The sequence below is a fragment of the Embiotoca jacksoni genome, unplaced genomic scaffold (genome assembly GCF_022577435.1).
Source record: "Embiotoca jacksoni isolate LCO1_2020_lvr unplaced genomic scaffold, fEmbJac1.0.p SCAF_77, whole genome shotgun sequence".
Lineage (NCBI taxonomy): Eukaryota > Metazoa > Chordata > Actinopteri > Embiotocidae > Embiotoca > Embiotoca jacksoni.
Genome location: NW_027185433.1, coordinates 1,023,315 through 1,038,345, shown reverse-complemented (window position 1 = coordinate 1,038,345; position 15,031 = coordinate 1,023,315). Strand labels below are relative to the sequence as shown.

At 47.5% G+C, this 15,031-nt stretch overlaps 1 protein-coding gene across 2 annotated transcripts in view; it reads right to left on the bottom strand.

Annotated features, from left to right (window-relative positions):
* Window positions 1–14,720, bottom strand: part of fgd1 (FYVE, RhoGEF and PH domain containing 1) — a 29,419-nt gene extending 14,699 nt beyond the window's left edge. The window contains exons 1-4 of one of the 2 annotated variants that reach the window (XM_069177706.1): window positions 12,872–14,720; window positions 755–1,057; window positions 472–670; window positions 1–383 (exon numbers count right to left, since the gene is read on the bottom strand). The exon at window positions 1–383 is cut by the window's left edge and continues 368 nt beyond it. In XM_069177706.1, the coding sequence (XP_069033807.1) occupies window positions 1–383; window positions 472–670; window positions 755–1,057; window positions 12,872–13,052 (1,066 nt within the window). In that variant the 5' untranslated portion in view covers window positions 13,053–14,720. Of the gene's footprint in view, window positions 384–471; window positions 671–754; window positions 1,058–5,074; window positions 5,499–12,871 lie in introns of those variants that run through there. The other variant, XM_069177707.1, reaches the window with a different exon arrangement.
* Between the last annotated feature and the right edge of the window lie 311 nt (window positions 14,721–15,031).

The window sequence follows — 15,031 nt, the reverse complement described above, 5'->3', positions numbered from 1 at the left end:
CCGGCGGCGGCTGCTGCTGCTGCTGCAGTTGCTCTCTCATTTCCACGGCAACCACGTCGTCCTCCAGGTGTTTCTCTGAGGGGCTGTAACCCGACTCCATGGACAGACGCTTCTGATGGAAGTCGTCACAACACGCCGCCGCCAGCTCTTCGTCGTCGTCGTCGTCGTCGTCGTCGTGGAGGTCACCCTCTGCTTCCTCACCTTCGCCCACCTGTGTGATGTCATCATGACCCGTGAGCTCAGAGGGCGTGTCCTCGTCAGGCGGGGGAGGGGCAGGTGATGACGATGACGGCGGTGACGAAGGTCGGGAGGAGGAGGAGGAGTCGGGGAGGCGGGGACACAGAGCGCCCCCAGTGATGTCGGGAACCACGATGATCTGCTCCCTGTAAACAAAACAACAACAAACATAATAAACAAACAATAACAGACGCGCCATGATATCACTCCTCCTTCTGACCAATCAGAACTCACCGCTCAAACTTCTCGATGAGCGACAGCACGCACGTCGGGGAGGCGGTGCCCTCGGCGCGGATGGGCGGAGTCCGCCCCCCCCGAGGGTCCGATGGGAGGGGCCTGCAGGGCGGCGGAGGGGGGAGCGGCTTTTCTGGAGCTCGGGGGCGTGTCCTCGACACCCCCGCCTGCTGCTGAAGGTGTGGGGGCTTTGGGGGCACTGTGGAGGGCGGAGTCACAGGTTAAGGTTTGTAATGACGTCATGAAAGTTCTTAGAAACAAGATGTGCTGATTGGACGTTCACCCTGAGGTTTCGGCCCCGGCAGCGGCGGCCTGCTCTTGCTCGGCGGCGTCGTGGTAACCGGGAGCTCCGGCGGGCCCGTGTCATTCACCAGCAGCAGCCCGTTCGCAGAGCCGCGACGCTCTGCCGGCTCCGCCCCTCCCTCGAGGGAGGCGGGGCCCGATGTGGAGCAGCGGGGCCCCGGGTCGGAGCTCGGCTGCTGGGGGGCGTCGGCATCCAGCGTCTCCTGGTGCCCGCAAGGCGAGCAGGACGGCTCCAGAGACAGGCTCTTTGTCACCAAGCTGGGACTGGAGGAGGAGGAGGGACCTGAGGAGGAGGAGGAGGAGTCAGACATGCCACACCCACATGGTGGCAAAAGAAAAGCATTTCCTGTTGTATTATGTTAGGATTTCAGGTTGAAGGGGGAGTTATGATATTCAGTTTTTCTGCTGAGTCGCTGTTTCTTCTCCTCTCAGGTGATTGAATATTCATGAAGAAAAATATCGAACTTGGACGACTGTCATGCCCTCTGCCCTCTGACCTCTGACCTCAGCATCAGAACATTGATTGACGTAGAAAATCTGCATCGTAAAAAGGTCAAACTGTCAAAAAACAACATGAGAACCTGCAGACTCAATCAAAATGTCAGATATAAACAAGTTTTAATTTGTTTGTATTTTCAGTATTTTTAATGAGGGTTTTTATTATTTATTGAATATTTTAGCCTCATTTTTCACAAGTTTACATTTTTCTATAAGAAGATCTTTGATGTTTTAATGTTATCATGTTCTATCATTTGCTTGCAGTAATCATTTGTTTTTTGACGTTATTATGTGAATTATTTTATATATTTCCTATTAATTTGCATGTTTCTGTATCTGAGGAACCGAAATGTGACGTAGTGCCTTTAAAATAAATAAAATGAATCAGTCGTATTAACGGCAACGAGCGCTGTGAGCATGAATGAAGTTAAATATAGAAGTGTGTGTGTGTGTGTGTGTGTGTGTGTGTTGTGTGTGTGTGTGTGTGTGTTTGGGAGGTCATGGGAAAACATCAACAGGCTGATGTGGAGCAGATGTTTGACTGTTTTTTTTATGAAGCTCAGCAGCCGCCGGCGTTGAAGCGACAGACTGGAAATGATTCGTTTCAGCCGGAAACTCTCCAAACTACATTACCCACAATCCCCTGCACACCTGCAACACCAACACACCTTAAATCTGATGTTCATCACATCCTTATCATTGATACGGTTCTAAGGGTTCTTAAAGATGTTCTACTTGTCATTGATACGGTTCTAAGGGTTCTTAAAGATGTTCTACTAGTCATTGATACGGTTCTAAGGGTTCTTTAAGATGTTCTACTTGTCATTGATACGGTTCTAAGGGTTCTTTAAGATGTTCTACTTGTCATTGATACGGTTCTAAGGGTTCTTAAAGATGTTCTACTAGTCATTGATACGGTTCTAAGGGTTCTTTAAGATGTTCTACTAGTCATTGATACGGTTCTAAGGGTTCTTAAAGATGTTCTACTTGTCATTGATACGGTTCTAAGGGTTCTTTAAGATGTTCTACTTGTCATTGATACGGTTCTAAGGGTTCTTTAAGATGTTCTACTTGTCATTGATACGGTTCTAAGGGTTCTTAAAGATGTTCTACTTGTCATTGATACGGTTCTAAGGGTTCTTAAAGATGTTCTACTTATCATTTTTGATGGTTGTTCTGTAGTTCACTAGGACATCAGTCAGGTTGATGTGATGTGATCGGGTGTTCAGTCGGTGGCAGACAGGCAGGCAGGCAGACAGACAGGCAGGCAGACAGACAGGCAGACAGACAGGCAGGCAGACAGACAGACAGACAGACAGGCAGACAGACAGGCAGGCAGACAGACAGGCAGACAGACAGACAGGTGGGTCCATAAACAGATTAACGAGCTGATAGGTCAAATTTTTTTCAGCAGACATTTGATGTTTTTCAACATGAAAACACACAAACACACAAACAACAACAACAACAACAACGTTGTTCCTGCAGAAAGTTTTCCATGAAATTCAACTTCACAGAAAAATTCAGAGATTCTTTTTTTTTTTTCCTGACACTCAGCTGAGGGAATTTTTATGGGCTGCATCCTATCACAGCTCGGCCTGCAACTTCCTGTAATAATTTCAAATTAAAAGGCCACATCCTTCTTCCTTCCACAGAGAAACAAGACGACAGTTTTACCTCTGCATCAAGTCTTCGTGCTAAGCTAGGCTAACACAACCCCAACCTGCATCGAAAAACACCTGCTGACACACCTGACACACACCTGACACACACACCCGACACACACACCTGACACACACACCCGACACACACCTGACACACACCTGACACACACACCCGACACACACCTGACACACACACCCGATACACACCCGACACACACACCTGATACACACCTGACACACACTCGACACACACACCTGATACACACCTGACACACACCTGACACACACTCGACACACACACCTGATACACACCTGACACACACTCGACACACACCCGACACACACCTGATACACACCTGACACACACTCGACACACACACCTGACACACACACCTGATACACACCCGACACACACACCTGACACACACCTGACACACACACCCGATACACACCCGACACACACACCTGATACACACCTGACACACACTCGACACACACACCTGATACACACCCGATACACACCTGACACACACCTGACACACACCTGATACACACCTGATACACACCCGACACACACCCGATACACACCTGACACACACCTGACACACACCTGATACACACCTGATACACACCCGACACACACCCGACACACACCCGACACACACCTGACACACACCCGATACACACCTGATACACACCTGATACACACCTGACACACACCCGACACACACCTGACACACACCTGATACACACCCGACACACACCTGACACACACCTGACACACACCTGACACACACCCGACACACACCTGATACACACCTGATACACACCCGACACACACCCGACACACACCTGACACACACCCGACACACACCTGATACACACCTGATACACACCCGACACACACACATCTCAGACCAGAACAAGACCGTCTAAATCAAACTTCTACCTTTGTGAAGACGCTCGGTCACGTGACACGTCCCCCAGAAACGCTGACCCAACTAAACCAGCTTCACACCTGAACCCCTCGGACTAGACAGGAAGTCCAGGCAGGATGTCCAGACAGGAAGTCCTCACCGGGTCTGAAACTGGAACTGGACCTCACACAGAATTTGGAATAAAATTGACTACTTCCCGTCGCAGCAGGAAACGACCAGGACGACCTCCGAGCATGCAGCCTGCACGCTGAGGAGCGATGAAGCCCCCCCCCCCCAAAAAAAAAAAAAAAACAGATTTAAAGCCGGTACCACTGCGACGAAAGAGAATAACGCAGGATGTTCGTCTCTGGTTCTGGAGGTTCTATTAACTGGTTCTGCTGGTTGACGTTCTCGACGCCCCCCTTTTAAAAGATGTCACAGGGTTCCTTTTTACTGGTTCTGAAACGGTTCTTGTGCTGGAATACAGAATTCAGCTGCTCCATCTGCAGTGTGTGTGTGTGTGTGTGTGTGTGTGTGTGTGTGTGTGTGTGTGTGTGTGTGTGGGGAGGGGGTGTGTCCGTCTGTCTGCAGAGACGAACCCAACACACAAGAACCAGTCCTGATATTCAGACACATCCGATGGATCAGAGTCCATCGATGAAATCACGCACGCGCGCGGATCGGCTGCTGTCCGTCTGATGTTCCTGCTGATGGCAGATATCGATCGGATTGACATCTGTCGGATCATTAGACAGCCATCGGCAGCAGCAGAGGTCACGTGAACGCCGATGTTCCAGCTGACGTGAGACCCCCCCCCCTCCCCCCCCCCCCACACACACACACACATCTGGCAGACGCAGTAATATCGCGCAGCCATACTAGCCTACATTCACTGCGGCGAGATGTCGGTCAGTGTGTGCGCGTGCGCGGCAAGCCTGGTGAGCAGCGGGCGCGCGTATGTCATTCCAAAAATCCCTCTTCCCGCCCCCCCCCCCCCCACGCCTCCCCACGCCCCCATCCCCTTCTCCATCACCGGGATTCATTCTGCTCAATCTTAATATTTCTGCTCAAACAAATTTTAAATGTAAAAATCAACGCGCTGGTGGTGAAACGAGGCCAGCTGCTGTGCGTGTGTCGCGCGCGCCCGTGTGTGTGTGTGTGTATGCACGCGGTGCAGATGTCGGTGTGGGGGGGGGGGGGTAACGTGCGGCGGAGACTCACCCCTGGTCAGGCTGCTTCTGTCCATGTACATCGCGCAGCAGAACACAAATCCGGTCATTAAAGAAAATGTTGGTGCGGGGAGAGAGCGGCTCTCCCGGTCCACAGCAGGAGAAAGAAACCGGGTCACACACACACACACACACACACACACACACACACACACACACACACACGCGCGCGCGCGCACACACACACACACACACACACACACACACAGACAGACAGACAGACAGGCAGGCAGGCAGGCACGAGCCGGACCGGTTCGGACCCCCGCAGACACACACACACACACACGGACGGTCCGGACCGACAGCAGACCGACCGGCTGCTGCTGCTGCTGCTTCAGGACGGATAAGTAGGTTAGATCCGCTCGGTTTGACTCAGAGGGCTGCCCGGTGTGTGAGCGGCGGGCGGCGGCAGAGAGGGGAGGGGGAGGGGGGATGAGAACGAGAGAGAGAGATGCTCCCTCTCTCTCTCCTCCATTTTGGTTTCCTTGACAACAAATTAGGAGGCGGCGGGGCTGTGTGTGTGTGTGTGTGGGGGGGGGGGGGGGGGGGGGGGGCTACAGAGAGTGGAGGTGACAGTAATAAAAAAATGTGTGAATTCATCAGAATACGGTGATTGATCACCATCCGGGAAACACAACCTGCAGAGATATGAAGTCAGAACCCGGTTCAGATCCAGATCCGGTTTCTATATTGGATCCGGATTCATAAAAAAAAAAAAGTCTGGACTGTAAAAAAAACAAAAAAAAACAAACAAACACGTGAAATGAAATCAGATCCAAATCACATCTGGAAACAATCTGGAACAACATCTGCAGGAAATCGCTTTTTTAGACATGTTTAGGACGAGTTCTGGACTTGGACTTTGATCGGTTCTGAGTTTGTTTCAGATGCGGTCGTAGACTGGTATCGAACCCGTCTTTGGACGTAGTTCAGAAAATGGTCTTTGGTTTGGTTTCAGACTGGATCAGAGTTGGTTCTGGACTCGGTTTTGGACTGGTGTTGGAGATAGTGCAGAACTGGGTTTTGGTTTGGTTTCAGTCTCGAGGTTTTGGACCGTATTTGGAGAATCTTGGAGAACTTGTATACAGTTTGTTCTTCTGTGGATTTAGTCCGACTCGGCGTCTTCTGTCACTTCATGTCGTCCCAGACGGATCCGTGATGCCGAGAGTAGGACTCTGGTTTTGGACCTAGTTTTAGGACCAGTTTCTGACTTGTTCAGAACTTGTTCTGGCTTTGGTTTTAGACTGGATTTTGTTCTGGACTGGTTCTGGATCGTATGTTAAATCTGGAGCACCTCAGGGCTCAACCTTCGATCACTGATTGTTTCTAACTAACAGAAAGGTAAATTCATGATTAATGTACATTAATGTTTGCATATATTTTCTTATTACTGATCCAAAAAATATTCAGATCCTCCGAAGTGAAACAATTAGTTGATTAATTGATGATTTATTTTTTGGCTCATTTTTCGAACACAGAATCTCTCAAATCTTTTCTTTCCACCAGCAGATTGTTTGACTTCAAACTGCTGGTTTTCAGCGTTCAGACGTCTCGCGGCTCCTTCAGGAGACACGAAAGACTTCAGACGCCTTTTAAACGTCTGCAGGACACCTGGAAACACTGAAGTGGAAAACCAGCAGAGTTCAGAATGAAGACAACAACAGGTCGAACTACACTGTTAAAAAACAAGAAAACACAGAAAAAACTCAAATTTTCAAGGCAAAAAATTTCAGTAGCCTTTTGAGTTTTAATCTAATTTAACTAAACAGAGACACATTCTATATTTTCTGTTCATTTACTGAATGTTAAAGTCACATGTTGCTCAATTATTTATTTTATCCTTCAAGTTCTTTCTGTTATTGAATTTATGATGATTGTTTTTCACTTGTTGGAGTTTCTTTTCTTTGTTTTTTTTTAAAAATGTACTGGGACCATAACTACTTGGTGAAATTACACTCAAGTAAAATATATTAAATATAACTCAGATCTGTTTCCAAATGAGCTCAGATTTATTTTCTGGGGAAAATTTATCTGAAAATGTATCTTTTTTTTTTTTTATATAACTCTACTGCAATGCATGCTGGGAAATGTAGGCAAATAAGCCAACCGTTTCCAAGTCTGAAAAATGGTCCCGATCCAGAAGTGTCTTCAGCTGCAATACCAGCGAGTGCCACTAGAGGTCGGCTCCAAAAAGCCTCCGGCTCCATAGACTCCCATTCAACTTCTCTCATCAAATCCAAAGTGAATAAAATGTGTCCATCAGTTATCTCGGTGTTGTTAGCTAAAGTCACTCCTTCTTATTAGTTTTCTGGAGGTCCATCTGAAAATAATCCCGGGACATAGCATCGTCATGGTTTCCAATCAGATCAGTCAGATCCACCGCTGGCTCCTCCTTATAAAGGATAAAAATAAAAATATGCTTCTTAAACCACAGAGGGACGTGGAGGACAGGAAATGGTCCCCCAAAAGGGCTGCACACGAGAAAACCAGCGCCTCTCTTCTACTCACATCCTGCTAAACATAAACACATCTTCCACAGGGAAAACAAGGATTTAATTTAATTTTTTTTTTTTTTTTTTTTTTTTTTTTTATTAAATTAGTCTGTCATGCTCCTCAGGCTGCTCCCTGTAGTAAAACAAGCGCTCCTGAGCAGAACACTGCAGAGTTAATTTCAACTCCACCCCACAGCTGGGTCACCACATGATAAAAAGAAACATCCCTGTTACTGTGCTGCTGAAACAGATGAACAGACAGGGTGATCAAAACAAACACACCCCTCAGGCCTCCCCGGTATCTGAGCTTGAAGCAAACACACCCACATCGGTGTTATATAAAACAAACACGCCCCGGGAGCTGTAAAACGATGGAGGAAGAGAGTTTCGACTGTTGATCAACAAATCAAACACACCCTTGGGTTACATGCGCCAGGAGGCAGTTAAACTCCACCCGTCTGTGGAGGCATGAGGCATAAAACGGCGCTGTCTCGTGTGGCGGAAAAAAAAACGCACCCCAAATACAGACACAGTAAACACACACATACCCTCTTATTCATCTGGCAGGGGAGGAGATAAAAACTACAGGCTGACCTCTGACCTCTGACCTCCCCTCCCCCGCAGCTACAGTGAGCGACCCAGTGACCTACAGAGAGCTGAGCTCGTCCGTTCGTCCCCCCGGGGACACGTGAGTGGAGGGAGGACACTTCGGATGTCTCCGCTCAGACTTCAGCTGTTAGTCGTCCAGAACTCAGAACAGATTCAGGAAGCAGCTGACACATGTTTATTTCTATTTTCTTTAGTGGGGGGTTGTTTAACCATTTATGGAACAGCTGGGAGTGAAGCGGCAGACAGGAAGTGAGGAGGGAGGGGAAGTATGAAATGTAACACAGGTCTATGACAGGTCTTGTTGAATCTTCTTTTCTAATGAATGAGGGATTATTTTCAGATGGACCTCCAGAAAACTAATAAGAAGGAGTGACTTTAGCTAACAACACCGAGATAACTGATGGACACATTTTATTCACTTTGGATTTGATGAGAGAAGTTGAATGGGAGTCTATGGAGCCGGAGGCTTTTAGGAGCCGACCTCTAGTGGCACTCGCTGGTATTGCAGCTGAAGACACTTCTGGATCAGAACCATTTTACAGACCTGAAGCTACGAACACTTTTATATCCAGTCTGTGACCTCACATCTGTTGTACTGTATATCTGTGTGTAAACTGTGTCTGTATGGTGTTAAATAATAAAAAAGAAAATCGACAAAATCAAGAGCAGAAAATGTCGTAAGAACGACCGTAGAAATGATGATGATTTGGACAAAAAAGTAGAAACACTAGAAACTGTAAAACATGAGTAGCAACGAGAGTAGAAACTTCATCAGCAGTAGGACCGTCCATCTGTCAGTACGTGATGAGCCAACACACACATGTTTGTCTTTCTATCAGCATGAGGACCTTGAGTCTCGTGGTGAATTACCAGGACTCTGAACACTGAATGTAAACGTCTGGACCCTCAAACATCCCCTTCAAAAGTCCGTCCCGAACCCAGAAGTCCTCACTCTCCACAAACGTCATCACAAGGTCTCAAACTTGACGTCGGTCCCCGCAAAGATAGGCGTACCAGCACGCGCACACACACACCTCGAGGTTTATCGTTCCTGGTTCAGCAGCTGAATCTGTCGTCTATTTTTAACCCCCAGCTCTTCATTCATATCTGCTCATATCTGTCAGTGCTGCATGGCATGCTGGGTAAGAGGATGGGAAGAGGGGGGGAGGAGGGGCTTCGTAACATTTGAACTCCCTCACACCACTCTTAACAAACAGATATACAGGAGGCGGAGCTTCAGACAGAAGCCATGTGTCATAGTTTCCCCTTTTGCTTACCGTCTTTATGCTAGGCTAGGCTAGGCTAACCACGTCCTGACTCCAAGTTCTGTGCTTGGACCCGGTTCTGAAGGCTGGTTCTGATTTGGGTGATGATACCAAACTGGTAAATACTCAAGAGGCTTGATATCGTCAGGAAAACACAACGTGTTTTATGAACGTTACGAATCCTCCAGTTCAGATTCTGTCCGTCACCATCTTTGCCAGTCGGAGCAGGAAGTGACCATATTTGGATGAGCTAGAAGGGAGGAGCTAAGCGGTGGATCTGATTGATCTGATTGGAAACCTGACGATACTACGTCCCGCCCACCGATAGCTGTAACCTGACTGCACCACAGGCCTGTCAATCAAACAGACACGCCCCCAAAAACAGGTCTTCTTGAATCTTCTTTTCTAATGAATGAGGGATTATTTTCAGATGGACCTCCAGAAAACTAATAAGAAGGAGTGACTTTAGCTAACAACACCGAGATAACTGATGGACACATTTTATTCACTTTGGATTTGATGAGAGAAGTTGAATGGGAGTCTATGGAGCCGGAGGCTTTTTGGATATAAAAGAGTTCGTAGCTTCCACTAGTGGCACTTGCTGGTATTGCAGCTTAAGGCCTCATTTTTCAGAACCGGAAGCTACGAACTCTTTTATATACTCAGCATAAATATCTAATCTGGTCTGGAAACATTTTATTAGCTTCTTCTCAATATTAGCCTCATTTCAGAGTTTGTTTTGATCATTGCAGGTTATAAATAAACTATAAATCCCGCAATTACGAGTCGGTGAGGAACAGAAACCGTCTGCTCTGTCAAAAAATTGAAATATGTTCATCCTGTTCCCGTCCTTTCACAATAAAAGCACCAAAACAGCTGCAACTCTGTTCTTCCAATTGAATTTTCTCGTTTCTAAGAATCCGACTTCACAAAGTGTCAGAAACACGATGTCTCTCTCTCTCTGCCTCGCTGTCTGTGGTTTCCTGCCTCGCTCGCTCAAACCGCAACTCACCGCGTTGACTAATGGACTGCATCCGTCACACAGAGATCAGTCGCATCAACAAACGCTCCATTGTTCTTTTTAAAGCTTTAAAAATCACTCACATCTGATTTATCTGATCTGAAAGAATTTAAGTGAAAATTCACTTTCAATTTTTGACAAGCACAGATCGAGTAATTTATCGATTAATGAATGCAAAAGCTACAAATTTGTATTTTGTTGACATAATGCAATCGTTGAGACTGAAACCCGGTTCTGAGGGTCTCGTCCAGACCCGACATCATGTCCTCACAAAGATAGATAAACAAACACAAACACACACACAAACACAAACACACACACACACACACACACACACACACACACACACACACACACTGAGCCACTGTGTTTGTGTTCGTATCATTGGCTTAATCTGCGGCGGCATCACATGACGGTTCTCAACCATCGATTCTAAACATGGAAACATCATGTGACCTGCGTGACCTCAGAGAGGGCGAGAGAGAGAGAGAGAGATCGAATTAGAGTCGCTCTAATGTAATGAAGTGTGTCTCTGACCTTCAGCCACAAACCTCCAAAGACCCAAAGACCTGAACCTGAACCTGATTCTTTCCTCTCTATAACTCACGTCTCACCGTCACATCTCATTAACTTCATGCTTTTTCTCTCCCATAGTTTTATTGTTTTTTATTTTTCTGCCTCTCATTCAGTTCCCTCAGTCGAGGCAGAAGCTCCGCCCACCTCTCAGCCTGCTTCTTTCCGGTTGGGGTTTCTTCCCGTTAAAAGAGAGTTTTTCCCTCCTAGTTTGTGTGGGTATTGTTGACTTGTACGGTTTGTCTGTATAATGTTTGTACTTTAATGTGTTAAAGTGCCATGAAATAACCTGTATTGTGATTTGGGTGCGATATAAATCAAATGAAATTGAATTAAATTGAACCCGAACCACTCTGGTTCTGTTTCAGTGAATCCACTTGTTTTGAGTTTTAGGGTGAAAAACAAGACGTCATGCTGAGTTTTCAAACAATCAGTCAATACAACAGCTTGAAGTGATGAAGAAGATCATCATCATCATCATCAGCCGTCGGACAGATGACAGCGTCGGTCTCAGACTGAACGTCGAGCTGCAACGAAGACGTTCAACCGTTTCTTGCCTTCGTCCACAGTGACGATAAACAAAAGAACCAGTTTCATTACGTTCGACAGGAAAAGGAGTTTTTATGTTTCGGACTTCTGAGGTTGACGTTCCGTTAAAATGTTCATGAAACTGTTTCAACATCAGCAACAAACTTAAAGACGAAAAAGACGAAAGAAGAAGCAGAGATGAACCTTTTTAATGTCGTTCATTTGGTGGAATGAAAAACGTCTGTTTAAGAATGTCCGGATTTTTTTTCACTGAGCAACAACAGCGATAGCATGCGAAGAGACGCATCAGGATGCAACGCAATGTGACAGAGGGAGACGCAAGTCAGACAGAATGCCACGCAACTCAAAGAATGAGACGCAACTCAAAGAATGAGACGCAACTCAGACAGAATGCCACGCAACTCAAAGAATGAGACGCAACTCAAAGAATGAGACGCAACTCAAAGAATGAGACGCAACTCAAAGAATGAGACGCAACTCAAAGAATGAGACGCAACTCAAAGAATGCGACGCAACTCAGACAGAATAAGATGCAACTCAGACAGAATGCGACGCAACTCAAAGAATGCCACCCAACTCAAAGAATGCGACGCAACTCAGACAGAATAAGATGCAACTCAGACAGAATGCGACGCAACTCAAAGAATGCGACGCAACTCAAAGAATGAGACGCAACTCAAAGAATTAGACGCAACTCAAAGAATGAGACGCAACTCAAAGAATTAGACGCAACTCAAAGAATGAGACGCAACTCAAAGAATTAGACGCAACTCAGACAGAATGCGACAACTCAAAGAGTGCGACGCAACTCAAAGAATGAGATGCAACTCAAAGGATGAGACGCAACTCAGACAGAATGTGACGCAACTCAAAGAGTGCGACGCAACTCAAAGAATGAGACGCAACTCAAAGGATGAGACGCAACTCAAAGGATGAGACGCAACTCAAAGGATGAGACGCAACTCAGACAGAATGCGACACAACTCAAAGAATGCCACGCAACTCAAAGAATGCCACGCAACTCAAAGAATACGACACAACTCAAAGAATGCGACACAACTCAAAGAATGCCACGCAACTCAGACAGAATTAGATGCAACTCAAACATAATGCGACGCAACTCAAAGAATGAGACGCAACTCAGACAGAATGCGATTTCCAATGGAAGGCGTCCAGGAGGCTCCTCATCAGATTCATACCAACTCTGAACCAGGTCCAAATAAAACCAGCTGTTAGCCCCGCCCCCAGAAAGAAGTGTTCAAAGGCTGCAGTGCACTCACCTGTCCTGCGGGTGGCGCTGCTGCCGCTGTGTGGAGGTGTTGTGTTGAGGTGGTAGGAGAACCTCTTGGTGCTGAACTGACTGGAGAAGGATGTGGGAGGAGGAGGAAGAGGAGGAGGAGGGGGAGGAGGAGGGGGGAGGCCGAACCCGAGCAGGGCGCTGCGAGGTCGGTTCAGCTGCATGCCGACACCTGCGCGGGTACGTTATTCCACACCTATTCGCAGGTCAGAGGTCAGCGTTTATTGTCTGCGGTCATTCAGTTCATTCTCATGTTAAAAACAGACTCTTATTTTGAAAGGTTCACAGAGATCCACACAGATACAGAAGTCAGCATCACTTTTCTGCTTCACTTTAGTCTCCATTCAGAAAAATAAACTCCAGCTGAGGCTCTCTGGTGGTTTAGTCTGCTGGTCCGGTCTCTGGTGGTTTAGTCTGCTGGTCCGGTCTCCGGTGGTTTAGTCTGCTGGTCCGGTCTGCAGTGGTTTAGTCTGCTGGTCCGGTCTGCAGTGGTTTAGTCTGCTGGTCCAGTCTCCAGTGGATTAGTCTGCTGGTCCGGTTTCTGGTGGTTTAGTCTGCTGGTCCGGTCTGCAGTGGTTTAGTCTGCTGGTCCGGTCTCCGGTGGTTTAGTCTGCTGGTCCGATCTCTGGTGGTTTAGTCTGCTGGTCCGGTCTCTGGTGGTTTAGTCTGCTGGTCCGGTCTGCAGTGGTTTAGTCTGCTGGTCCGGTCTGCAGTGGTTTAGTCTGCTGGTCCAGTCTCCAGTGGATTAGTCTGCTGGTCCGATCTCTGGTGGTTTAGTCTGCTGGTCCGGTTTCTGGTGGTTTAGTCTGCTGGTCCGGTCTGCAGTGGTTTAGTCTGCTGGTCCGGTCTCCGGTGGTTTAGTCTGCTGGTCCGGTCTGCAGTGGTTTAGTCTGCTGGTCCGGTCTCCGGTGGTTTAGTCTGCTGGTCCGATCTCTGGTGGTTTAGTCTGCTGGTCCGGTCTCTGGTGGTTTAGTCTGCTGGTCCGGTCTGCAGTGGATTGATCTCAGGCAGTTCAGTCTTCAGTTTCTGGAGATTTGGTCTCTAGCAGTCTCTAATGATCTCTAGCGATCTCTTGTGATCTCTGGTGATCTCTGGCGGTTCAGTCTTTGGCGGTTCAGTCTCTGATCGTCTCTGGTGGTCTTTGGCAGTTCGGTCTTTGGCGGTTTGATCTCTGGTGGTCTCTAGTGGTCTCTGGCAGTCTCTGGCGATCTGGTCTTTGGCAGTTCGGTCTTTGGCGGTTTGATCTCTCGTGGTCTCTCGTGGTCTCTTGTGGTCTCTCGTGGTCTCTAGTTGTCTCTCGTGGTCTCTAGTTGTCTCTAGTTGTCTCTCGTGGTCTCTAATTGTCTCTAGTTGTCTCTAGTTGTCTCTGGCGGTTCGGTCTCCGGTTGAGGCCATGCAGAGGTCAGAAGTGTGTCCCCCCCCTTCATCATCCTCCTCCTCTCTCTCCCATCTCTTCCTCTCCTCTCTTCCCGTCACTCCTTCAGGAATCCCAACGTTCCGAATCTCCTCGTCTCCATCTCCACGTCACGTAACCACGGAAACAATCACAGGAGTTCCTACCGGGCCGCTCGGATCGGAGTAAAAAAAAACAACTGGAGAATAAAACTTCTGAGTCCTGAAATCCACCACGTCGTCTGCAGAATGTGCCGACTCAGCTCTCCTCCTGCAGGAGCGCCTCCACTTTTCCAGACTTCTCCTCCTCCTCCTCCTACTGCTGCTGCTCCTCTTCAACTCCCTCCAAGGAGTTTTCCTCTTTCATTCCAGCTCCAGTTTATCCAAACACACACAAGGTCGGTCGGTTGGTCGGTCGTTGCTCAGCAGCTCCGGGCTTTTGTGTGAAAGTTTGATCTGCGCTGCAGACCGACACCACAACTCCTCCTCCTCCTCCTCCTCCTCCTCCAGACATCTGATCCAGACTGGCTCCCCTCCTCCCTCTCCTCTCCTCTCTGCGGTCTGTTTCTCATTTTCTCTCTTTCTGTTTTTTCTTTTTTTTTTTAAAGCTGAAATTCGAAGCAAAAGGAAAACTGTGGAGAAAAATTCCAGCAGGATTTTTTTTTTTTTAATTATTATTATTTTTCCTGTTTTCTCTGAGTCTCGGCTCCACTGCGTCTCCTCCTCGTGACTCCTCCGGAACATTAAAGTG